Source organism: the organism of the source record quoted next, unplaced genomic scaffold (genome assembly GCF_019419815.1).
Source record: "Pyrus x bretschneideri cultivar Hongxiangsu unplaced genomic scaffold, Pyrus_bretschneideri_v1 Contig14, whole genome shotgun sequence".
Lineage (NCBI taxonomy): Eukaryota > Viridiplantae > Streptophyta > Magnoliopsida > Rosales > Rosaceae > Pyrus > Pyrus x bretschneideri.
In genome coordinates this window covers 3,300,461-3,327,500 of record NW_025999435.1, presented here as the reverse complement: position 1 = coordinate 3,327,500, position 27,040 = coordinate 3,300,461, and the positions used below count along the sequence as shown (strand labels likewise).

Here is a 27,040-nt window from a genome sequence, read left to right as displayed (position 1 = left end):
TGAAGATCACCCATCGTATCGGCAAGACTTTGACTACACCGAACAAGCTTGAGTGACTACCGTGCAGAGTAATACACTACTCTCGACACAAAGAAGCTCCCTCTCAAGGTTTGTGATAACCCCAGCAATAATCTCAAGAAATCTTTTCTGATGTGGAAGATCAGTCAAAACTGCAACCACAGAGCATACTGGAATTTCAAGAGACTTTACAACCAATGCTCTACCAAGAACGATCCCTGACTGACTTGGCTCTAGATACCAATTGTTGAATAAGAAGAGTATCCAAGATAACTCTAATGATCTCAAGAAGAAGAAATAGAGCACACTCTTAAAGAAAGCTCACAAAACAAACTAATTAGCAAAGCTTCTCTTATTTAGCTCTAGGCTTTGTTTTTCCTTGGATGATATACAATGCTTGGGGACTTGGGTATTTATAGCAAACCAAATGAAAGCTACACCACACACTTACTTCACCTACAACATCCACCTACTTCACCTACAACCTCCACTTACTTCACCAACCTCACACACTTACTTCACTTACAACATCCACCTACTTCACCTACAACCTCCACTTACTTCACCAACCTCACACACTTACTTCACCTACAAATGACATTGATTCTCAACAGGGGAAAGGTAACCAGTCGAGGTGGTGGGTCCAGCAGAACTGTATAGCACGGATATTTGGACCAGTGATCAGTATCGTACAACAATTCCATGCCTGCCACATGTGCCATCACCGTTGGTGAGTATTCTAGCTTCCTGTGTTCCCAAGTCTGTTGGAGAAAAGAAGTTAACGCAAGCTAAGAACAAGTGTACAATAGACGATGGATTCTTGGTCCGAAAACTATGATAGTCTGAAATGGAAAAAAATGCAGATGCCGTTTAAGGTTAAAAAAGGTTGGCCTGTTGGTATTTGTGTGTGTTGGTGGAAACATAATGTGATTATTCTGTACATAACATCGATGTGCTTATAAACTAGGGGTTCCACGACCTAATTTAAGTATATTGCAGTTGTCTATTGTGAATGCTGATATGCTGTATTTATTTTCGTATCAGTTTCAGTAACGTTTGTGTTTGGACTCGTTTTCTGAATCCGTATGCTGTGAAATTATTCCGAATTGCATTCATTGTAATAGTTAAAAGCAAGTAATGAGTAACGGGAAAAAACATCGCATATCTGATGCTTTTCGCATCATTTTTTGGTTTTGGTTTTTGCAGTTTGCACTCAACGAGTGTATGATCAAGAATGTTGGTTCTTCTAATTTCGGATTCAAACGGTGCCCTATTCTATCCTATTTTTACTTGAAATATATTTTGCTAATTGAAATGTGGCCATTTTTTGTTTCGAAGTCATTAAACATGTGTACAATCGGTGTTTGGAAAATGTTTTGTCTAAATTATTAGAAAATCATGGCAAAAAAGTATATTAATGCTTGAGGAAATTTGATGGGATGTGTGTGGAAATAATACGAAGAAGGAATCGGACAATTTTGGTTTCAGTGGTCTATTAAAGTTTTATAGCCACAATGATCATTGAGATTAACATAATTCATCACTTCGATCATTGAAATTTGAGTTCCATAGAAGTAGTCTCTGAATTTGTCCGCTATCAATTATTTTGGTTATTTTGTGTAAAATTTTCATCAGATAAGTATAAAATGATAAAAATATCTTTAATTTTTATTAAATCATTTTGACTCATTGTTTATTAAATTGAGAATATTTTCATCAATTTATCTATATTTAATAGAATTTTTTACTGAACAATTTAAAATAATTGATAGTGGATAAATTCAGCGACTACTTCCATCTAAGTCAAAATCTTATCGAGCACCTTACTCGCATCGCGTACTCCCAAACGCCACACTTCTCAAATACATCTGGATCAAACAAACAACTCGTAACGTAGACAGTGATACGATTCTGCGATCCTTTGAGCTTTTGAGTTTTTGGTTTGACTAAAATACCCCGATCTCTGCGTTCTGCATGATTTGAAATTCGAGGGTAATTTAGTCATTCGGTACACAATGTGGTTGGGTTGGGCTTGGGCCCTTTGGGGAGGGGTTCCCACTCGCAGGCGCCAAGTAGCAGAGGGAAAACGGCACGTGATGAAACCCGCGTTTTAGCGGTCCTATTCCCAAACGGTCATATTTTCCCTTTAAATTTCAAAACCCCCATCCCACTCCCTCACTGGATCTCTGGATCGCGCTCTCTCTCTCTCTCTCTCTCGCTCAAACGATCGTGTTGCGTTGTTGCGTTCTCTCTGTGTGCGTCGGAATTCGAAGCCCAATTCAAATTTGTTGCTCTCTCTCTCTCTCTCTCTCTCGCTTGATCTCTCTCTGAGCAGAAATTGGAAGCTCGATTCAAATTTGGGGACGAATACATCCTGTTCTCTGAGCAGAAAGTCGACGACTTGTTCCCAGTTCCAGGTTCAGTTCTTGCCTTTTCTTCTGTTTTATTTCTCGGTATCGTTAATTTCTGTCTGTCTAGCACTGTAACAAGAAACCCTAATCCCCAAATCCCGTATAATCAATTCAGTCGCACTCTTCGCTGATCTTCTTTATTAGCCCTTGTGTTTGGAAAGTGTTGCTTTTTCTTCTTCCACATTACCCACTTAGGTTTTTGGTTTTCGCAGAAAGCACACCGCTTTCGTCTGTTTGTCTTGTGTTTCGTGAAGAAATTGGAAATTGGAGATGAGGGGTCAAGATTTGAGGCCCACTGTCTCTTCTCTCAAGCGTCCGCGTTTCCCTGATTCCGATTCCGATGATGCTGTTCCGGTTTTGGGTGATACGGTCAAGAGGCAGAGGACTCATGATTCGGATGATGATCTTTTGGTAATGGAGGACTCGATTAGGGAGCTTGATGATCTACTTCATCACGAGGGGTCCTCAAGCAGCACCACCGAAGCAAATGATTGCTTGGATGATGATCTGTTAAGATCCTTAATTGACGAGTTTGAGCTTCTGCCTGATTCTGCTGTTGCGGCCTCTGCTGCAGACGAGGCTGCCGTTGTGCCTCGGCTGACTACTCATCTCGGTCATCATCATCACGAGATTGAGGAGGGGCCAAGAACCGCGGATGAAAGAGAGTTGGATGATGAGGAGGACTTAATCACTGAATTGTTTAATCATATTGGAGGAGAGGATGAAGAAGACCCAAATCAAGATCATGTACATCAAGCTACTGAGCCTGATCACACTACTCTGCTCATCACCATCATCCCGTTCCCTCCTTTTCAAATCATTATTTTGCCAGTTGTGGTTGGAAACATAGGAAGGCCACGGGCCTCGGTTCTCCATTTTCTCTTGATTTGCTTGCTCACCATCATCATCATCTAGAAGCGGAGCAGGAGGAAGAACACTTTACACAGAGTATACACGCCTTGCCTGAATCAAGTTGTCAAGCTATTAGCGTCAGCCCTTGTTTTTATACTACTGGAAATGTGATGCCCTTTCCCACTCATATTTCAGATCATGAATATGTGCCACTGATGAGTGCTGTTCCTTCTTCTCTGATATTCTTGGGCGGCAGGGAATATCCTTTAGATGGTGAAGCAGTGCGTGGAGACATTAAAGAATGGTTGACAACGCTTGAAGGTAAATTGCCCCAGGAGTGGCCTCAAATTGACGAATTCAGCCAACTGTTAGATGGGTTCAATTACTGGACAGACTGTTTGTGGATGAGCGATTCTGCGAATGATCAATAGAGGGACGTAGTGGTGACAGCAGCTGTCTAATTTCCATGGCGTGCATATAGAAGCACAGTTATGATCAGTATAGATTTTATTTCCGTTCCTTGTATATATGCTCTGATTTCTTTTGGTTCATTAGTTAATTAACAAATTTGGTATTGGTGATTACCTGGGCCTTCTTCTCTGCCGTACTGATCCATTGCGTGCCTTTCATTTTGCTGCACCTCAGGTCTACCGTGTTTCCCCCAGTCATGTGTATGTATGTGCTTCTAGGATTGTTTCCAATTTTAATGCACTGAATGCTTTATAATACATTTCTTTTGCACCCAAGTATCTTACTTTCTTTTTATTTTTATTGACAAAAGGTTTCAAGGTTGATGATTTCAATTACTATACTAAATTTGAAAATCAAATTAATGTTTTCTTTTCCTTTGAATTACTCCCTCTGCACGTGTGGCTTCTGAGCATGTGCATGTTCTGCGTATTGTGCTTGAATTTTGATGGTAACATGGTGTGTTAAGTTTTCTGTGTCAGTTTGTGAACGTGTTGATAGTTTTGTTGACGATAAGGACAATTATCAAGTTTCTTGCCACTGTTTTTATGGATTTTTTTGTGGAATGTAAGTTTTCTCTGTTTAATTTTTAGTATTCATACCTTAGTCTATATTAGATATGTCACGTTCTGTTTTGGACGAGCAATGCAAGTTTCTCGCTGTTGTCCTTAGTTGTGTTTTTGGACTGTTTTGCTTTTACAGTTCTATTGGTCTTGACATCTTGCCCATAACTGATTTTCTTTTTACAGTTCTTTATTTCTCTAACTCCGCCTGTGTAAGTTTATCTTACGCTGCCGGTCCCAAGCCCTGATAAAGGAGGAGGGGGAGGGCGTCAGGTAGTCAACAACCGGCACTTCGTTTTCACATCGATTCCCTATGAGTTCTTTAATTTCTCTGCTCAACAGGATGGTCGGGATTCTAAAAAATGAAGCACTTTATTCTTTCTTTACAAATCGCATCTCTTTAAGTACGAGGTAGGATGCGGAGCTCACATGCTGTTTCCTGTGTACTTGCATTTCTTTTGGTGTAGATTTCTTCATCATGTGGGACTAGTTTTTGAAGCTACTGTCTCTTAGGTTTTCAGTTTCAGTAGCTGTTGATGTTTCTGATATTATGTATGTCGCATTTGAGAGAGCATGACAATCCTCACAGCCCATATTTGACTATCATTTTGATCATTTGAAAGAAATGCCTTCAATTGCATTTCTGATGTGTCTGCTTTATTTTTATGTTTGTTATCGTTTGGCATGCATAGAGACACACTAAGAAGAACAAGTAATATAAATTATCTTAATATTCAAAATTTGCAAAGGGTCATCAATTTCCTGTTTTCCACGTCAGGTATTAAGAGAGTACACGATGATGGTGAACATGGCACTCATAGGTCGTGATTTTAGATTGCAGAAAAGTCTGTCTTTGTCAAATTGAACAAGGCTTCCTTCTATGCTTTATACTCTTGTTTCTTATTCGACATTATTGACCTTCAAATTTATGTACAGTCAAGGAGTGTATATTGCAAGGAGGGCCAATGCACCTACCTTTTTCTGTTCCTCCCTCCGATAGTATCTTATCTGCAGGCAAGGTATGCTTGCCTTTTCATGCTTCAAATTGTGGCATATTTGTTGTTTCATGTTGTCTATGTATGCACTTTTTGGTATGAAGTGGTGAAGTGTATTAAAATTATCTCATTTTGAAGAGTTCTTCAAAGTGTTGATTGTGGTTTTGCAGTTTGTTAGGCGTCTGCCCTGCTGCACTGCAGGGTCAGATAGAGAGGTAGTGAGAGAAAACATGATGATGATCTTTGAGATTTGATTTGGAGGCCGGGTACAGATTCAAAGTCAGATTGGTTTGTGTCTGATTTTCCCAGCCCATCTTACAGAAGTAGTTGCTGGGGTTATAACTTTCAGTCATCTAATTCTGGTGTGATTTTGCATTAGGACATGCGTCTGAAGCTGAAGATTTGGAAGATCTAACTACTATTGATGAATCGCTTTTCTGGCCGTTTGAGCAGAAAACGGATTGGAATTCAGAAGCAAACTGGAATAACTTTTCCATGTCACCCCGGAAGGGCATAAGTATAACATGGGCCTTGTTGAGTTTGATGGACACAAGCGAGTTGATTCAGAATTCAACGAAGATGATTTCTTACTGCATGCGTCTCTTTGTTAGAACGTGTCTCATTGCGTAGATGAATGAACCAAAAAGTGAAAATCTGGACGCTTATAACAGTCTTGGTCGGTCTTTTAACAATCATATACAGTTGGTTTAAGGCAAAGCGTGGCCTGAAAGTATCACCTGACGATAGAAGTTGAACATGATAAGGGTCACATCTCATCCAGTTATTTTCGCCCTTTCAGCGACTTCTGCACAGTCAACTTATTTGTAGGTTGTTTACATTTCACTGTAATCCCTATTGCTGCATTCTCTTTTCTTGTTTATTAGTTTTGCGAGAAATTTTCAGCTTAAAATCGTTTGAAGCCAGTCAACCGGTAAGCAGATACTATACTGTCTCCAATCCATATGTGCTTTTGGTTTGATGAATCAGTGTAGAAGCTATAGATTATGAGAACAACTCCTGATGGGATTTGGTTTAACGCACAGAAGCTATAGATTTGCTGTTTTATCATTATGTGGATGGTTTAACGCACAGAAGCTATAGATCTACGCGGGAGACTTGCTCACAATACTACGGTGTTATTCCACCACTTTCCCATTTGCTAATTTAACAGATTGTCGTGTCAAAGTGTCTTCTATTGTTCTGTAGTGTGAATGTGAAAGCAGTTCTGGCTGTTGCAGATTTAGAGAGGAAAGGCACAAACCTATATTCGACATAGCGGAAAAGTTTAAGAATGCCTGGAAGATCAAATGTACTTCGACGCGCGACATGGTTCAAAGATGCAAGGTCAGATTGCATCCTGTAGTTCCATATGTGTTTGCTTTCAAAATAATCCATGGCGAAAATGATCCATGCAGGTTCAATTTTTTAGGGTAGCTCTTTGAACTAGAGGAAGGACACAAATCCATAATTCAAGTTTTTTTATTAATTGTGGAGTTATTTTGACACATTATGGATTATCGGTTTAATGCAATTACGATTAAGAAAATTCATCACACATTAATCCACATTCGACAAATCATACAGATGAGTATTACAGTACTGAAGATGTATTACATGAGAAATTAGATGGAACTGCGAGTGGCAGGAATACAAAAGGGAAGTTTGAGCTATTCGCCCTTTTCTTCTTTTTCTTTTTTGTTTTATTATTTATACTGCCATTAGCTTGTTGATTGTCAACATACCAAATGGTTTGGGAAGGCAAGGCAAGGTTTGAGCTGAGAGTTTTTGTGCCGTAAATAACATCGTAGGTCTGGACGCTGGACACGTTCGTACACAAGCCAAGGCCATTGTCACTACGAGCACCACTGCCTTTGCAGATTCATTGGTTGGCGGTTCCAACCTTTGGTCTAACAAATCTTTCAGGAGCAATTCTACATTGTCCCTCCTTGATTTTGATGATTCTTGTAGCTGGGACTCTAGCATATCTCCTGGGTGCCTTCCCATCATGACTTCGAGCGCCACCACTCCAAAGCTATATACATCACATTTATCCGTAACACGCATAGTGTATGCAAGCTCTGCATATCAATAAAAACAAAACAGGCTACCTTAAAACATATCCCAATAAGCAAAAAGATGAACCATAAATGTACAAATTAAGTTTACATTACCTGGTGCTATGTAGCCAAATGAACCAGCAATATCTGTCCAGTTGGATGAATCAGTACTCAATAACCTGGCTATTCCGAAATCTGAGAGACGAACCTCGAAATCAGACTCAAGCAATACATTGTTAACGGTTATGTCACGGTGCACAATTGGTGGAGAGCAATCATGGTGCAAGTAAGAAAGTGCATGAGCAAGTCCTTGCACAATTTTGACTCTAGTTGCCCAAACGAGTTCATTAACACCTTCAACTCCATACAAAACTTTTCCCAAGCTTCCTTTCTCTAAGTATTCATAAAGCAAGAATATGCAACCCCTTCTTGAACAGAAGCCGTAGAGCCTTATGATGTTCCGGTGCCGGATGCTTGTCAAAGTTTGGATTTCATTCTGAAAGCTATGGAGATTGATTGTTGGAATATCATTAGAGTCTGACATGTTAAGCCTTTTAACTGCAACAACTTGGCCTGATTGCAACTCTGCCTTGTAAACCCTTCCAAACCCTCCTACCCCAATGCAGTACTTCTCATGAAAGTCATCTACAGCCTTCACAACTTCCGCAAACGTAAACTTTACTTCCTCTTGCAATATCATCGACTCCAAACTCTCAAAGTTTTCAGAAGTGTTGACTTTGTTCAAAACGAGACTGGATTTTTTACGGAACATAAGACCAATGATAGTTGTAACCATTAATAAACCACAAACAGGCACAAGGATACCAATTAGAACTCTTTTGTTATCCTTTTTGAAATTTCTGTTGTGCCGAGGGGGTATACTGTCTACACACGAGTCTACATACCCATGCAACCCAGAGTTTCCAACAAAAGCATTTTCTGGTGCCCATTGGAAAACGCATGGGATTCGGCCAGTCAAGTTGTTATAAGAAAAATTAACATCACGAAGAAAAATCGTGTTGACAAATGATGGGATTTGCCCCGAAAGATGGTTGTGTGACAAATCGAGCAGCTTAAGCAGAGCTAAATTGCCTAGAATCTGAGGGACCACTCCTGTCAAGTGGTTCCTTCTTAGATTGAGCGTCAACAGAAAGTTCATATTTCCAACTTCCGTCGGAATCTCCCCACTGAGTTCATTGGACTGAAGTTGCAAAGATTCCATATTAATCCAATTGGAGACCAGAGAAGGAAGGATTTGACCAGTAAATAGATTATTATCTAAGCCCAATTCAACGAGGTTGCTCAGATTGGACAAGGACAGAGGCAGTTCCCCATTGAGTTTATTGGAAGACAAGGACAAGTGGGTGAGGTTTGTACGAAGGCCAAGTTCAGAAGGGATTGATGAGTTTAAGGAGTTGTATGAAAGATTAAGGTACTGGAGCTCCCTGATTTGGCCTACAGAGGATGGAATTTTCCCTTCCAGATGATTCATTCTCAGGTCAATACTTTGAAGACCAGAAATCAAACCTATATTGTCCGGAATCGTGCCTGAAAATCGGTTATAAGCTAAACTCAATTCGACGAGGTTGTTCAGATTGGACAAGGACAGAGGCAGTTCCCCGTTGAGTTGATTGGAAGCCAGGGACAAGTGGGTGAGGTTTGTACAAAGACCAAGCTCAGAAGGGATGGAAGAGTTTAAGGAGTTGTATGAAAGATTGAGGTATTGGAGCCCCCTGAGTTGGCCTATCGAAGGTGGAATCGTGCCAGAGATATGGTTATTAGCTAAACCCAATTCGACGAGGTTGTTCAGATTGGACAAGGACAGAGGCAGTTCCCCGTTGAGTTCATTGAAAGCCAAGAACAAGTGGGTGAGGTTTGTACAAAGACCGAGCTCAGAAGGGATAGAAGAGCTTAAGGAGTTGTATGAAAGATCAAGGTACTGGAGCTCCCTGAGTTGGCCTATCGAAGGTGGAATTTGGCCATTCAATTTATTTTGAGACAAGTCGAGGAACGTCAAGTTCCGGCATTGAGATATAAATTCTGGGAATTCTGAATGATATAGACTATCACGTTGCATAGACATAGCAAGGTAGGTCAATGAGGGCATGCCTGCAAATTCTGACCAATCTTGATCAGTATTGTTAAAATAGTTTAATCCAAGGTCCATGTACCGTACCTTTTTGAGATTGCTCAGTTGATAAGGGATGGTACCAGAGAGCCTGTTGTCGCGGAGATTTAGATACTGAAGCTCTGTTACCTGGTCAATCTCAGATGGTATAGGCCCATCGAAATAGTTTCCATTTAGATTGAAGTGGGTGAGATTTGGAAATGAGGGAAAGTCGAAAAGCGACAGTGTTCCGTCAATTGCCATATTGGAGAGGTCTATTTTGGAGACTGTTCTGGTTTGGGAGCAGGAAATGGCAGTCCACTTGCAGAGGCTGTTGAGGTTGGTGAGGGACCATGAATTGAGTGGCCATGATGAAGACCAGCCGTCCTTCCATTTGACGAGCGATTCTGCTTGTTTTCTTGGCGCTATTGATGTCGTTTTGATCAGTGGCAATGCGGACAGCAGCAGGAGCATATAAAGAAATGTCATGGTTTTGAGTTGCAGTATGATATGTTTTTTCGCCAGTCTGTATGCGTCACAAATAAATATGGGAGCTAGTAACAACTTTGGAGGTGCAGAGTTTCTAATCCTTTCTTTACGCTTGGAATTTCTGAAAGGATTTTCAACTCAATCAAGAGCAGTATGGTGCCAGTGTTGACTGACCCGGTCGGTCAAGTCTTCCCGTCAAGCGTGGAGTTGACGCTTGGAATTTTTGAATAGTATTAGTCTTCAATATGACCACAATTGAAGGCCATGTGAATGCTACAAGGAAATTGCAGCAACCGTGACTTTGTGTTTGCTTGCAAGCAATTGTGCATGTTTTATTTTCTATGCATTAAATGGCAGGAGAAAAAGTTGTACTCTATAACAGAAAAATTACGTATGGTATATTTATATTTATGGCTAAACTTTGTATCATATATTTATATTTTTAGTTTGTATCCACTTTTAATTTGTAACCTTTTTTTAAATTTGTAGTATTTTATATTTAGTTTTAATTTGTACCCATGTATTAATTTCTTTTTGTGCCCTTATTTTTTAAAATTTCATTTGTACTCATAATTTTTTAATCTTTTATTTGTACCCTATTTTATTTATAATGTACCCATTCTACTTTACTAATTTACCACTTTGTTATATGTGAAATGTACCAATTTTTTTAACACTATGGCTACATTCTTTTGCCATCTGTTTTTTTTTAACACTTTGTTATATGAGAAATGTACCAATTTTTTTTAACACTATTATTTCTTATTGTTACATAGTTTTTATCCATTTATTCAATCAAAATGTTTGAATTTTTTTATTGTAGCCATTTTTAATAGTATCATAATGAGGGATTTTAAATTTATAGGATTATAAATGTCATAAAATATCAAACAATTAATGTCAAAACTATAAAAATATATATATCAATAGTAATATAATGAGGTGTACAAATTCAAGGGACTTTGATCAAACTTTGAATACCATTAAGGTTTTAGTCAAAGAGTGTTAAGAATTAGGGACCGCATTCAAAGTATCCCCAATTTTAATTACTATATTGAAAAATGATTGGTGGTTTCTTTTCTTTTCAATTACTCCTGTGCCTGTGTGAGCGTGTGAGTGTGAATATATGAGTATCATTTTTTTATTAGTGGTTTATTTTCTTTTCAATTCCTCTCTATTACTCTTGTGTGGTATAGTGGAATTTATGAATATCATTTTTCTTCCTTCATATTTTTCCATTTTTCTCACCATGATTTGTAATTCTTTTTCTTTGCTGCTAGACCAAGTGGTGTCCTTATCCGGGTTGTGAATATGCTGTTAATTTTGTTGGTGATAATGAAAATTATGATGTATCTTGCCTCTGCTCCTATGGATTTTGCTGGAATGTAAGTTTCCTTTTGTAACTTTTGGTATTTAATATCTCAGCGAAAACTTATCTCTATAGGTGAGTCATATTTTGTTTTGACTGTGGCACTGGTAAGAATACCCCTTCATTATGTGCTTGTCATAATTAGAGTATTATGTTTTTCTTCTCCTTCTCTAACCCTTATTTTTCACTAATTTTCGTGTGCTGATTCGATAACTTCCACTGCTTTTGGTATGCAAGGGGATTTAATGTGATAAATTGTGGGGAAATATTAACATTTTTGGTAATAGGTTTTATGCGCGAGTTACGCGTGTGTGCATGGGTTAGTGTGTCTAGCGTTTGAAATCCTCTTAAATTTTTTCCTCAGGTCATGTTTGGTAACTCGGATTGGATTAGGAGGGAGGGTTAGATTGCTTTGGATCACGTTGGATAACATTAATGCAATGTTATGTTTGGGTGCTACACAGGATACGGGGCTCTGAATAAACTAAAATATGCTCGTTTGAATTTAATTTTCATGGCCCGGTGTAGGGCTCGGTGCTGGGTCACTGGTCCTGTAATGTCTGGAAGTATATTAATTAATTATGTTGAATTGAGTGGTGCAAAGTGAAAACATGATTAGTTTTAGTTTCAGATACACCATTGAAAGTTAACTTTTATTAACACTTTTATGTGAGTTGGTGGAATTCTTGGTAATTCATGTTTCGTTTTGTATTGTTCTGTCCTAACCTTTGTTGATGATGCTCAGGATACTGGCCAATTCTATCCTATTTTTACTTGAAATATATTTTGCTAATTAACATGTGGCCATTTTTTGTTTCAAAGTCATTAAACATGTGTACAATCGATGTTTGGAAAATGTTTTGTCTAAATAATTAGAAAATCATGGCAAAATAGTATATTAATGCTTGAGGAAATTTGATGGGCTGGGAATAAAGGTGTGTGGAAATAATACGAAGGAGGAATTGTACAATTTTGGTCTATTAAAGTTTTATAGTTAAAATGGTTATTGAGATTAGCATAATTCATCACTTCGTTCATTGAGATTTGAGTTCCATAGAAGTAGTCTCTGAGTTTGTCCGCCATCAATCATTTTAGTTATTCTGTGTAAAATTTTCATCAGATAAATATAAAATGTTAAAAATATCCTTAATTTTTATTAAATTATTTTCGCTCATTGTTTATTAAATTGAGAGCATTTTCGTCATTTTATCCATACTTAATACGATTTTTTACTGAATAACTCAAAATAAATGATGGTGGACAAATTCAGCGATTACTTCTATCGACTTCAAAATCTTATTGAACACCTTACTCGCATCGCGTACTACCAAACACCACGCTTCTATACATCTGGATCAAACAATCAACTCGTAACCAAGAGAGTGATACGATTCTGCGATCCTTTGAGCTTTTGAGTTTTTGGTTTGACTAAAATACCCCGAGCTCTGCGATCTGCATGATTTGAAATTCGTGGGTAATTTAGTCATTCGATACACAATGTGGTTGGGTTGGGCTAGGCCTGGCAAACGGGTCGTGTCTGCCGTGTTCGTGTCGTTTTCGTGTAACACCTGTTATCTTAACGGGTCGTGTCGTGTCACACCCGTTATCTTAACGGATCCTTAACAGGTCGGGTCACTTTACCCAACAGGTAAAGTGACCCGACCCGTTAAGAAAAATATTTTTTTTCTTAAATTTGCACATACCACACATTGCCACATAAATATTACTTCAAAACATTAAAACACATTTGTCGTTTAAGTACTACATCTACACTTGAAAATAAGAGTCTAATAAACAAACATCCATACACTACTAATCTATTACAAAATATTAAATGTGCAAGGATATGCAAAATGAAAAAGTTTTTGTTTTCAAGGTTGTGAAGCCTTTCTCAAAAGTTTAAACCTTGCCAATGGAACTCAGAGCTTGCATGTTATTCCTTTTACAAAATCCTCAATTTTCATCGATCATCATGACATAAGATTTTGTGGTATCAATAGTGTAAATATTTTAAATTGAAGATTGAATTCATCTCTGAATATTTGGTTTTTGCGATTTTTGGTGTATGCGATCTTGAAGCATATACAAACAAGTTTGACGGTTGGATCATTGAAATTATTCGTAGAATGCGTATCCCATCAAAACGATAGATTCACTAACACTTGGAGTTTATTTATACTTTAATTAAGTATAACATAAGATTTTGTGGTATCTACGTGGGTAAATATTTTAAATTGAAGATCAATTTCATTCATTGTATTCATATAGGGTCATGGACTGTAGCTGTAAAAAATCATCAAAATCGGAGTTAAAATAACAGTTAAATCGTGATTTTTCGTTGATAACTGTCGAAAAGTTTTGTCCCATTACTTTATCTCTGAATGTTTTTTTTTTGAAATTTTTGGCGTATGCAATCTCAAAGTATATACAAACATGTTTGATGGTTGGATCGTTGAAACTAGTTTCATAGAATAGTATCCCATCAAAACAATAGATTCACTAACACTTAAGAATTTATTCATACTTTCATTAAGCATAACATAAGATTTTGTGGTATCCACTTGTGTAAATATTTTAAATTGAAGATCGAGTTTAGTCATTGTATTTGTATAGGGTCAAGGAGTGTAGTTGTAAAAAAATCATCAAAATCGGAGTTAAAATAACCGTTAAATCGTGATTTTTCATTAATAACCGTCGAAATGTTTTGTCCCTTTACTTGATCTCTGAATGTTTCTTTTTTGCAATTTTTAGCGTATACGATCTTGAAGCATATATAAATAACTTTGACGATTGGATCGTTGAAATTAATTTTGTAGAATGCGTATCCCATCAAAATGATAGATTCACTAACACTTTTAAGAGTTTATTTATACTTTCATTAAGTATAACATAAGATTTTATAGTATCCACTAGTGTAAATATTTTAAATTGAAGATCGAATTCATTCATTGTATTCATATAGGGTCAAGGAGTGTGGCTGTAAAAAATCATTAAAATCGGAGTTAAAATATTTGTTAAATCATGATTTTTCAATGATAACCGTCGAAACTTTTGTCCCGTTACTTGATATCTGAATGTTTGTTTTTTTCAATTTTTGGTTTATGTGATCTCGAAATATATACAAACACGTTTGACGGTTGGATCGTTGAAATTAGTTTCATAGAATGCGTATCCCATTAAAATGATAAATTCACTAACACTTGAAAGTTTATTCATACTTTCATTAAGTATAATATAAGATTTTGTGGTATCCAGTAGTTTAAGTATTTTAAATTGAAGATCGAGTTCATTCATGATATTCATATAGGGTCAAGGAGTGTAGCTGTAAAAAACTATTAAAATCGGAGTTAAAATAACCGTTAAATCGTGATTTTTCGTTGATAACCGTCGAAAAGTTTTGTCCCGTTACTTGATCTCTGAATGTTTTTTTTTTGAAATTTTTAGCGTATGCGATCTCGAAGCATATACAAACATGTTTGACGGTTGGATCGTTGAAACTAGTTTCGTAGAATGCGTATCCTATCAAAACAATAGATTCACTAACACTTAGAGTTTATTTATACTTTATTAAACATAACATAAGATTTTGTGGTATCCACTTGTGTAAATATTTTAAATTGAAGATCGAATTCATTCATTGTATTCATATAGGGTCAAGGAGTGTAGTTGTAAAAAATCATCAAAATTGGAGTTAAAATAACTGTTAAATCGTGATTTTTCGTTGATAACCGTCGAAAAGTTTTGGCCCGTTACTTGATCTCTGAATGTTTTTTTTTTGAAATTTTTGACGTATGCGATCTCGAAGCATATACAAACATGTTTGACGGTTGGATCGTTGAAACTAGTTTCATAGAATGCGTATCCTATCAAAACAATAGATTCACTAACACTTAGATTTTATTTATACTTTCATTAAGTATAATATAAGATTTTGTGGTATCCACTAGTGTAAATATTTTAAATTGAAGATCGAGTTCATTCATTATATTCATATAGGGTCAAGAAGTGTAATTGTAAAAAATCATCAAAATCAGAGTTAAAATAACCGTTAAATCGTGATTTTTCGTTTATAACCGTCGAAAATTTTTGTCCCGTTACTTGATCTCTGAATGTTTTTTTTTTTGTGATTTTTTGCTGATGTGATCTCAAAGCATATACAAACAAGTTTAACGGTTATGATCATTGAAATTAGTTTTTAGAGAATTTGTATCCCATCAAAACGATAGATTGATTAACACTTAAAGTTTATTTATACTTTCATTAAATATAATATAAGATTTTGTGGTATCCACCAGTGTAAATATTTTAAATTGAAGATCAAATTTATTCATTGTATTCATATAGGGTCAAGGAGTGTAGTTGTAAAATATCATCAAAATCGGAGTTAAAATAACCGTTAAATCGTGATTTTTCGTTTATAACCGTTGAAAAGCTTTGTCCTGTTACTTGATCTCTGAATGTTTGTCTTTTGTGATTTTTTGTTGATGTGATCTCGATGCATATACAAACAAGTTTGACGGTTGGGATCGTTGAAATTAGTTTCGGATAATTCGTATCCCATCAAAACGATAGATTGACTAACACTTAAGAGTTTATTTATACTTTCATTAAGTATAACATAAGATTTTATGGTATTCACTTGTGTAAATATTTTAAATTGAAGATCGAATTTATTCATTGTATTCATATAGGGTCAAGGAGTGTAGCTGTAAAAAATTATCAAAATCGGAGTTAAAATAACCGTTAAATCGTGATTTTTCATTTATAACCGTCAAAAAGTTTTGTCCCGTTACTTGATCTCTGAATGTTTGTTTTTTGTGATTTTTTGCTGATATGATCTCAAAGCATATACAAACAAGTTTGACGGTTGGGATCGTTGAAATTAGTTTCGGAGAATTCGTATCCCATAAAAACAATAGATTGACTAACACTTGGAGTTTATTTATACTTTCATCAAGTATAACATAAGATTTTGTGGTATCCACTTGTGTAAATATTTTAAATTGAAGATCAAATTCATTCATTGTATTCATATAGGGTCAATGAGTGTAGCTGTAAAAAATCATCAAAATCGAAGTTAAAATAGCCGTTAAATAGTGATTTTTCGTTTATAACCGTCGAAAAGCTTTGTCCCGTTACTTGATATCTAAATGTTTGTTTTTTGCAATTTTTTGCTGATGTGATCTCGAAGCATATACAAATAAGTTTGACGGTTGGGATCGTTGAAATTAGTTTCGGAGAATTCGTATCCCATCAAGTTCAATGGTGTGTGTGTGTGTGTATATATATTTATTAAGTAGATTTAAATCTATTTATTTTGTACATATAATTGATTGGTATACGGAGGAGTATATCATGTGAGTCATTATAAAAATAGTGAGATATGTCATATATGTGATAAAAAGTTAATAACTTAAAAAAAAAAAAAATCTCACCACTTCTATTAATTTTCATTTTTCCCTCTCTTTTTTGTTTACTTTTCAACTTTTCTTATAATTTTCACTTTTCCATCTGACAGCCTACGGTGCCTACCCATCTTTCCCTAATTCCCTCTCTTAATGTTTCCTTTTCAACTTTTCTTATCACTTTCATTTTCCCTCCCTTTTTCTTCAAAAAGGGCGGCACTGCAGGGAATGGAATGGAATTATCAATTATGGAATCAAATCAATGAATGCATATTAATTAATAATTATTATAGTTTTTATAAAATTTAATTCAAAATTTAATATATATATATATATATATATAATTATTATAGATAGTTAATATTTTGGGGGTATAATTATTATAGTAAATTTAATATATATACATATATATTATAGTTTTTAGGGGTATAAAATTGTTAAATTAATATATATAATTATTACTGTATTTTTTTAGGGTTATAAAATTATAAAAATAATATTCTGCTTATCGTGTATCGTGTTACCTACGTGTATGCCCAATCAACCCGTTATCTTAACAGGTGCTTATGAGGTTACCCGATAATGATCCGATTCGTTATCGTGTCGACCCGAAGACCTGTTAATTTCGTGTCGTGTCATGTCGTGTCAGATTATCTGGTTGTGTCAGAATTGCCAGGCCGGGCCCTTTGGGGAGTGGTTCCCACTCGCAGGCGCCGAAGAGCAGAGGGAAAACGGCACGTGATGAAACCCGCGTTTAAGCGGTACTATTCCCCAACGGTCATAGTTTCCCTTCTTTAAATTTCAAAACCCCCATCCCACTCCCTCACTGGATCTCTGGATCGCTCTCTCTCTCTCTCTCTCGCTCAAACGATCGTGTTGCGTTGTTGCGTTCTCTCTGTGTGCGTCCGAATTCGAAGCCCAATTCAAATTTGTTGCTCTCTCTCTCTCTCTCTCTCGCTTGATCTCTCTCTGAGCAGAAATTGGAAGCTCGATTCAAATTTGGGGACGAATACATCCTCTTCTTTGAGCAGAAAGTCAACGACTTGTTCCCAGTTCCAGGTTCAGTTCTTGCCTTTTCTTCTGTTTTATTTCTCGGTATCGTTAATTTCTGTCTGTCTAGCACTGTAACAAGAAACCCTAATCCCCAAATCCTGTATAATCAATTCAGTCGCACTCTTCGCTGATCTTCTTTATTAGCCCTTGTGTTTGGAAAGTGTTGCTTTTTCTTCTTCCACATTATCCACTTAGGTTTTTGGTTTTCGCAGAAAGCACACTGCTTTCGTCTGTTTGTCTTGTGTTTCGTGAAGAAATTGGAAAATTGGAGATGAGGGGTCAAGATTTGAGGCCCACTGTCCGCGTTTCCCTGATTCTGATTCCGATGATACCGTTACGGTTTTGGGTGATACGGTCAAGAGGCAGAGGACTCATGATTCGGATGATGATCTTTTGGTAATGGAGGACTCGATTAGGGAGCTTGATGATCTACTTCATCACGAGGGGTCCTCAAGCAGCACCACCGAAGCAAATGATTGCTTGGATGATGATATGTTAAGATCCTTAATTGACGACTTTGAGCTTCTGCCTGATTCTGCTGTTGCGGCCTCTGCTGCAGACGAGGCTGCTGGTGTCCCTCGGCTGACTACTCATCTTGGTCATCATCATCATGGGATTGAGGAGAACTTGAGGAGGGGCCAAGAACCACGGATGAAAGAGGGTTGGATGATGAGGACTTGATCACTGAATTGTTTAATCATATTGGAGGAGAGGATGATGAAGACCCAAATCAAGATCATGTACATCAAGCTACTGAGCCTGATCACACTACTCTGCTCATCACCATCATCCCATTCCCTCCTTTTCAAATCATTATTTTGCCAGTTGTGGTTGGAAACATAGGAAGGCCACGGGCCTCGGTTCTCCATTTTCTCTTGATTTGCTTGCTCACCATCATCATCATCTAGAAGCGGAGCAGGAGGAAGAGGACTTTACACGGAGTATACACGTCTTGCCTGAATCAAGTTGTCAAGCTATTAGCGTCAGCTCTTGTTTTTATACTACTAGTAGAGTTCAAGAATTCAGATGAGCACGGTTACCTTTCAGCTTTTTCTTTCCGACTTCCGGTTTAATCATAGTTAGTTTATTAGTTTTCAGTCTTTTTATTTACACGGAAGACGTGACATAGAACCGAGCGCAATGGCGTTCTAGGATTCATATAGCCGACCCTACTTAGTGGGAAAAAGCTTTTTTGTTGTTATTGTTGTGGATAGAATAGTTTTCATTCTGTTATTTCGTCTAGCTGGTGGTCTTACTCCGTACTTTTGTCAATGTTGAGGAAATGTGTAGACAATATACATATGAATGTACATGAAGTTCCCAATAGTTCTGATTGCACTTGCTTTTGTTCTTGTCATTTCTTTCAGCACACTAGTTTTGGTTTCAATTTTCAGACGTTGGCGAACAGTAGTACTCAGTTTATCACTGTTTGTTTCGACATCTACGTTTCGTTTCATGAATAATCAATCTGCTAATGACTGATTCTGGACATGTTTCTTATGAAATCTTCTCCAACATAGTTTTGGACAGGAAGAACATAAAAGGTGTATTAGAGCTGGGAGAAAATCTTGTTACTCCTATGAAAAATGAATATGCAACGTTATGTGAATATCGTGACTATGGCTTATCGTGTCAATCATAGGAAATCGTAATTGTGGCTTGAACATAGAAACATCGTGACAATAGCTTCTCATGTCAATCATGCAACGCTATGTGAATACAAATATGAAACAAATCTTTTTCGTGTCGTAATCAACTTTCAATCCAACTTTCACCCTTAAATGTTTGGGTTCATTAATTTAATATAAAAATCTAAAAAAATTGACAATAAAATGCCAGATAACCAAAAGAACTGGACCCAGCAGAAAAACAAATGGGCCAATCGAATTTTTTTTGTTTTTTTTCCCTGCGTTATTTTAGTCATTCGGCTCACAATTTGGGGATATAGGGTGTGGTAGATATGAAAATGCCACGTGATTAAAACCCGCGCTTAAGCGGTGAGCCTTGCAAGTTCGCAACGTTAACATCCAATTCCCAAACCAAACGGTCATATTTTCTTTCATTTAAATTTCAAATCCACTCACTCTCTCTCTCTCTGTCTCTCTCTCTCAAGATCTTTCTCTCTCGCTCTCTCTGCGCGTCCGAATTTGAACCAGAATTAGAATTCAGTGCTCCAACAGTCTCCGGTTGAATTGAATTATGAATACTCGAAATCGATTCCTCTTCGGTTGCTCTTGTTTGGGGACGAAGACCGCGATTGAGGAGACGTCGACGAGCTGCTATCGGCTTCCAGGTTTCCCTTTTTCTTCTCTTTAATTTCTCGCTTATTTTCTCTTCTTTATTTTGTGCCCAAGAAAAAATTAGGGTTTTTGCTGCTGCATTTGTTTTGTTTTGAATTGCATTGAATTGAAATCGCGTTTAGCAATGGAGGTGGGTTATTACGGTATGCCATTGGGTTTTCGGTTTCATCCTACTGATCAAGAATTGGTCAGTTCCTATCTTCGCGACAGAGCCCTCTCCGGAAAGCCCTTGGGCAAGCCGTTTATTCAAGAGTTCAATCTCTTCGGACAAACACCACCGTGGGTGGTTTGGGAGCAGTTCGGCGAAAATTCCCTACTCGATCAGGACTTGTTCTTCTTCTACGAGCTGCGTTCTAGAAGTGACAGCGATAGCCGCAGCAAACGCCAGATTGAAGCCGGAGGCACTTGGAGCGAAACATCCTCCGACAAAGTTTTAGGTTTGGACGGAATTCCAATCGGGGACAAAGGGCATTTCAGGTATAACAACAAGGGTTCTAATAACAATGGCGGCTGGCTGTTAGAAGAATACAGTCTTCTTCCTAATGTAGTTGCTGGCCCAAAGGTCGTTCTTTCCCGACTTAAAATGAATCTGAGGTCTAGGTGTGGAAGCAAGATGAATTCCTCAAGTCCAACTCACGACTTCAATGAGAAGCCACCGATTAAGAGGGCAAGAAAAGAAGTATCGAATGAGAAGCCGCTGATTAAGAGAAATAGAGCAAGAAAAGAACCGGGTTCACAAAAACATTCTAATGTGAATGTGATCACCAATACCCCTGCTGTTGTGCCTTTTGTTGGAATTGAAAGCAATATGATTACTGACACTAGGTATGATGATCAGGAGTGCATAACCAACATTAACGGCAATATGAAGCCGACTGATTTCTCTGATCCGGATGTTGTGCGGAAGCTTCAAATATGAAACCAAAGCTAATACGGCAAAATATGACAAGACAAATAATCCAATGAAAGGCACAAGGATTTATACTGGTTCGGCGTAAGCCTACATCCAGTTCCGGGACGGCGAGGAAATTCCACTAATGTCAAAAGGAGATTACAAATAGAGTTTTAACTCTCAAACCCAATAGCCCACATACACCCAATAGCTCTCACTCTCACAAAGAACAAATGGAGAAGATGGAAACATATACCAAATTCCTTCTCTCCCAAAAGCCACAAAATGTAGCACAAATATCTTTGATTGAGTGATCACTAACAAAAGGGGATTACAAACAAATGGGAAGGAGCAGCACTGTTTCAATTGGGAGAGCCGAATGCTCTCTCCTCTGCTCTCCTTGCTCTCTGTATTCAGCTCAAAACATAAAATGAGCTCCACTCTTTCTACTCACCCTCCTTAGCTTTCTATCTCTTTCTCTTATTTTATTATTAGGCTGCAAAGGCAACCACCAAAACATAAAGGACCAAAACCCACGGGTGTAGAAGAGAAAGAAAACCTTTTCCCTTTTTTCTTCCCTAAAACAAGGTAAGGTGTTGTCCACCTTTTTCATATTTTAATAGCCGAAAGTTATATTGTCTTGTTGTCCACTTGGTCACAAATCCAACAATCTCCACCTTGACCAAGTTCCGAAAGCATCACAGAGAATCGAATCAACAATCACCATAAGCACCCAAAGTACACACTAAAGACAACGGGAACTAAATCAAATTCCCCAAACTTACCAGTGCTCATAACAATTTCCACCTCGACTCAAACTGTACCAAAGCCAACAAAAGTAGACCATTTCTCTACCGTCTTCTCCAATTTTGCAAACCATAAGTGCCTTGATCAAAACAAAAGGTGATTCAAACAAAGAACTGAGATTCTTCAATATCACCAACAAAAGATCAAGTACACCATACCAAAGTTGGACACACAATGAACTCCACCTGCTCACAAACACCATGGTCTTAAACTGCACCAATAGACTCATTCACATAGCATGGCACATTCTCCAAGTCAAAACTGATTACAAATTTGGCAACAAAGTCTCACATACCACATACGAAAATATGCCCTTCACTCAAGTTTACCATCATCACATGAGCACCAACAGGACAACCAAAATTTCAAATTCAAATAATCAGTAGGAGATCCAAAACCATACCTCAACTGGAGTCTTCAAGAAAACTAATTGCAGATGATGGAGACCAATAGACCAAATAGCAGTGGCAAACAAATCCAACCAAATGTCCATAGCCCAAACAAAGTTAGAAAGCATATAACTTGCCTTCTACACGAGGGTTCCACACAAATGTTCTGCAGTGCATGTGGTGTATCCAAAATAGTGTGGTGCCTCACTATCCAAACTTGCAGAACTCAACAAATTGGCCCTCACTGAATTCAACTTTACCAAAAAAAGCAAAACCATACCAATATCCAAAACAATAAAAAAACACCGATGAAGAGCAACTGACATAACACAAACATACATAGAGGCTACTAAGCAACTTTCTCAAATCATAACAAGGAATCCTTACAAACTCTTAAATCTCCATATGTAGTGGAGAGATTTAAGATTACCCACAACACCAGATTCTCTTTTTTTTTTTTTTTTTTTTTTTTTTTAATCCAAAAATTTCAAATCTGGTGTAGCCAATTGTCATCATAGAACAAAGTCGAAGTCGTCATCGACGACATTCGCACTCGCACTAGCATTATCTTTCAGTTTTGGGCAATCAACTTTCCAATGCCCTTCCTTGCGACAATAGTTGCATGTGTTGTTTCTGGTCTTAGACTTCGATCTCAAATTTCCTTTATTACTACCTGAACCATATTCCCTATCTCTGCCTCTTGCTATCAAAGCCTCAGAATGAGAATCATTCAAATTTCCAAATACTTTGTTCTTTAACTCTCTTGAATTCAAAGCGGCTTTTACATTCTCCATACAAATAGAATCTCTCCCATATAACAAAGTTTCGACAAAATTCGCATACGAAGGAGTTAAAGAACACAACAAAATCAAAGATTGATCCTCATCATCAATTTTATTATCCATACTTTTCAAATCCATAATAACTTTATTAAACTCATCAAGATGATTTTGAATAGGCGTACCTTCAGTCATACGGAGAGTGTACAAACGTTGCTTCAAATACAAACGATTGGTGAGGGATTTGGTCATATATCTACTCTCCAACTTAAGCCACAAACCAGCTGCAGTAGTTTCATTATCCACCTCACGAAGAACTTCATCAGATAGTGATAACATAATTGCACTATGTGCTCGATTCAAAGCGTCTTCTTTTTCTTCAGCAGACCAATCTTGTGGCAAGGCTTCCACACCCTGTAGCGCCTTAAGCAACCCTTGTTGAACTAGCACAGCTCGCATCTTAACCCGCCAAAGGCTAAAATCATTCCTCCCATTGAATTTTTCAATATCATATTTCACCGACATATTCGATGGTTTCATAGACATACTTGTACAAAGCCCCAAGTCGAAACCCAGAGCTCTGATACCACTTGTTGTGCGGAAGCTTCAAATGTGAAACCAAAGATAATACGGCAAAATATGACAAGACAAATAATCCAATGAAAGGCACAAGGATTTATACTGGTTCGGCGTAAGCCTACATCCAGTTCCGAGACGGCGAGGAAATTCCACTAATGTCAAAAGGAGATTACAAATAGAGTTTTAACTCTCAAACCCAATAGCCCACATACACCCAATAGCTCTCACTCTCACAAAGAACAAATGGAGAAGATGGAAACATATACCAAATTCCTTCTCTCCCAAAAGCCACAAAATGTAGCACAAATATCTTTGATTGAGTGATCACTAACAAAAGGGGATTACAAACAAATGGGAAGGAGCAGCACTGTTTCAATTGGGAGAGCCGAATGCTCTCTCCTCTGCTCTCCTTGCTTTCTGTATTCAGCTCAAAACATAAAATGAGCTCCACTCTTTCTACTCACCCTCCTTAGCTTTCTATCTCTTTCTCTTATTTTATTATTAGGCTGCAAAGGCAACCACCAAAACATAAAGGACCAAAACCCACGGGTGTAGAAGAGAAAGAAAACCTTTTCCCTTTTTTCTTCCCTAAAACAAGGTAAGGTGTTGTCCACCTTTTTCATATTTTAATAGCCGAAAGTTATATTGTCTTGTTGTCCACTTGGTCACAAATCCAACACCGGATAGTGTGATATTGATGAGTGATGTTCCTTCTTATCCCATATGCTTGGACAGCGACACTAGCAATCACGACCAGGGGTGCATAAGCTACATTAATGGAAATGTGATGCCCTTTCCCACTCATATTTCAGATCATGAATGTGTGCCACTGATGAGTGATGTTCCTTCTTCTCCGATATTCTTGGGCGGCAGGGAATATCCTTTAGATGGTGAAGCAGTGCGTGGAGACATTAAAGAATGGTTGACAACGCTTGAAGGTAAATTGCCCCAGGAGTGGCCTCAAATTGACGAATTCAGCCAACTGTTAGATGGGTTCAATTACTGGACAGACTGTTTGTGGATGAGCGATTCTGTGAATGATCAATAAAGGGACGTAGAGGTGACAGCAGCTGTCTAATTTCCATGGCGTGCATATAGAAGCACAGTTATGATCAGTATAGATTTTATTTCCGTTCTTAGTATATATGCTCTGATTTCTTTTGGTTCATTAGTTAATTAACAAATTTGGTATACGTGATTACCTGGGCCTTCTTCTCTGCTGTACTGATCCATTACTTGCCTTTCACTTTGCTGCACCTCAGGTCTACTGTGTTTCCCCCAGTCATGTGTATGTATGTGCTTCTAGGATTGTTTCCAATTTTAATGCACTGAATGCTTTATAATACATTTCTTTTGCACCCAAGTATCTTACTTTCTTTTTATTTTTATTGACAAAAGGTTTCAAGGTTGATGATTTCAATTACTATACTAAATTTGAAAATCAAATTAATGTTTTCTTTTCCTTTGAATTACTCCCTCTGCACTTGTGGCTTCTGAGCATGTGCATGTTCTGCGTATTGTGCTTGAATTTTGATGGAAACATTGTGTGTTAAGTTTTCTGTGTCAGTTTGTGAACGTGTTGATAGTTTTGTTGACGATAAGGACAATTATCAAGTTTCTTGCCACTGTTTTTATGGATTTTTTTGTGGAATGTAAGTTTTCTCTGTTTAATTTTTAGTATTCATACCTTAGTCTGTATTAGATATGTCACGTTCTGTTTTGGACCAGCAATGCAAGTTTCTCGCTGTTGTCCTTAGTTGTGTTTTTGGACTGTTTTGCTTTTACAGTTCTATTGGTCTTGACATCTTGCCCATAACTGATTTTCTTTTTACAGTTCTTTATTTCTCTAACTCCGCCTGTGTAAGTTTATCTTACGCTGCCGGTCCCAAGCCCGGATAAAGGAGGAGGGGGAGGGCGTCAGGTAGTCAACAACCGGCACTTCGTTTTCACATCGATTCCCTATGAGTTCTTTAATTTCTCTGCTCAACAGGATGGTCGTGATTCTAAAAAAATGAAGCACTTTATTCTCTCTTTACAAATTGCATCTCTTTAAGTACGAGGTAGGATGCGGAGCTCACATGCTGTTTCCTGTGTACTTGCAGTTCTTTTGGTGTGGATTTCTTCACCGTGTAGGACTAGTTTTTGAAGCTACTGTCTCTTAGGTTTTCAGTTTCAGTAGCTGTTGATGCGTCTGATATTATGTATGTCACATTCGTGAGAGCATGACAGTCCTCATTTTGATCATTTGAAAGAAATGCCTTCAATTGCATTTCTGATGTGTCTGGTATTATTTTTATGTTTGCTATCATTTGGCATTCATAGAGACACACTAAGATGAACAAGTAATATAAATTATCTCAATATTCAAAATTTGTAAAGGGTCATCAATTTCCTGGTTTCCACGTCAGGTATTAAGAGAGACACGATGATGGGGAACATTGCACTCATAGATGAAGATATTGCAGCAAAAGAAGTTCGCATTGAGACATTCACGGGCCTTGCTGAGTTTGATGGACACGAGCATGTTGATTCAGAATTCAACGAAGATGATTTCTCACTGCATGCGTCTCTTTGTTAGTTTGATTGTAGAGCGTTTCTCATTGTGTAGATGAATGAACCACAAAGTGAAAATCTGGATGCTTATAACAGTCTTGGTCAGTCTTTTAACAATCATATACAGTCGGTTTAAGGCACAGCGTGGCCTGAAAGTATCACCTGACAATAGAAGTCCAATGCGATAAGGGTCACATCTCATCCAGTTATTTTCGCTCTTTCAGCAACTTCTGCACAGTCAACTTATTTGTAGGTTGTTTACATTTCACTGTAATCCCTATTGCCGCATTCTCTTTTCTTGTTTATTACTTTTGCAAGAAAATTTCAGCTCAAAAATCGTTTGAAGCCAGCCAACCAATAAGCAGATACCATACTGTCTCCCCATGTCTCCAATCCACATGTGCCTTTGGTTTGATGGATCCGTGTAGGACAACGATTAAACTAAAAGAGTTACAATTATAATTCAAGGATTATGAGAACAACTCCTGATGGGATTTGGTTCAACGCACAGAAGCTATAGATTTGATGTCCTGGTCAGTGTTGGATTGAGGCAAAGCAGCCACGCTTGTTTATCATTATGTGGGTGGTTCCAAAGCCACAGGGACACCCGAGACTTGCTCACAATACTACGGTGTTATTCCACCACTTCCCCATTTGCTAATTTAACAGATTGTCGTGTTAAAGTGTCTTCTATTGTGCTGTATTGTGAACGTGAAGGCAGTTCTGGCTGTTGCAGATTTAGAGAGGAAAGGCACAAACCTATATTTGACATAGCGGAAAAGTTCAAGAATGCCTGGAAGATCAAATGTACTTCGACGCGCAACATGGTTCAAAGATGCAAGGTCAGATTGCATCCTGTAGTTCCATATGTGTTTGCTTTCAAAATAATCCATGGCGAAAATGATCCATGTAGGTTCAATTTTTTAGGGTAGCTCTTTGAACTAGAGGAAGGAC

General features: G+C 37.7%; 3 protein-coding genes and 1 long non-coding RNA gene across 6 annotated transcripts; 3 read left to right on the top strand and 1 right to left on the bottom strand.

Annotated features, from left to right (window-relative positions):
* The first annotated feature begins 2,220 nt into the window (after window positions 1-2,220).
* LOC125475241 lies at window positions 2,221-4,679 on the top strand. Of its 2 annotated transcripts, XM_048579808.1 has the most exons (3): window positions 2,221-2,435; window positions 2,642-3,769; window positions 4,499-4,679. In XM_048579808.1, the coding sequence occupies exon 2, from the start codon at window positions 2,700-2,702 to the stop codon at window positions 3,342-3,344; it is 645 nt and encodes a 214-aa protein (XP_048435765.1). In that variant the 5' UTR covers window positions 2,221-2,435; window positions 2,642-2,699; the 3' UTR covers window positions 3,345-3,769; window positions 4,499-4,679. The 2 variants fall into 2 exon arrangements, with proteins under 2 accessions (XP_048435765.1, XP_048435764.1); XM_048579807.1 differs by having other exon boundaries at window positions 2,221-3,769.
* Window positions 4,680-6,753: 2,074 nt separating this feature from the next.
* LOC125475238 (MDIS1-interacting receptor like kinase 2-like) lies at window positions 6,754-9,987 on the bottom strand. Its single transcript, XM_048579802.1, has 2 exons — window positions 7,479-9,987; window positions 6,754-7,385 (listed from the first exon to the last, which is right to left on the bottom strand). The coding sequence occupies exons 1-2, from the start codon at window positions 9,958-9,960 to the stop codon at window positions 7,015-7,017; spliced, it is 2,853 nt and encodes a 950-aa protein (XP_048435759.1). The 5' UTR covers window positions 9,961-9,987; the 3' UTR covers window positions 6,754-7,014.
* Window positions 9,988-17,573: 7,586 nt separating this feature from the next.
* LOC125475237 lies at window positions 17,574-19,139 on the top strand. The gene is made up of 2 exons (XR_007256651.1): window positions 17,574-17,793; window positions 18,000-19,139. It is a non-coding gene; the product is annotated as an uncharacterized LOC125475237 (long non-coding RNA).
* A 615-nt stretch (window positions 19,140-19,754) lies between these two features.
* LOC125475235 (NAC domain-containing protein 17-like) lies at window positions 19,755-26,206 on the top strand. Of its 2 annotated transcripts, XM_048579799.1 has the most exons (4): window positions 19,755-20,982; window positions 22,707-22,708; window positions 24,221-24,638; window positions 25,368-26,206. In XM_048579799.1, exons 1-3 carry the CDS (start codon window positions 20,212-20,214, stop codon window positions 24,579-24,581), a joined length of 1,134 nt encoding a protein of 377 aa, XP_048435756.1. In that variant the 5' UTR covers window positions 19,755-20,211; the 3' UTR covers window positions 24,582-24,638; window positions 25,368-26,206. The 2 variants fall into 2 exon arrangements, 1 of the variants encoding a protein (XP_048435756.1); XR_007256650.1 differs by lacking the exons at window positions 19,755-20,982; window positions 22,707-22,708; window positions 24,221-24,638 and adding an exon at window positions 25,098-25,185.
* Window positions 26,207-27,040: the final 834 nt, after the last annotated feature.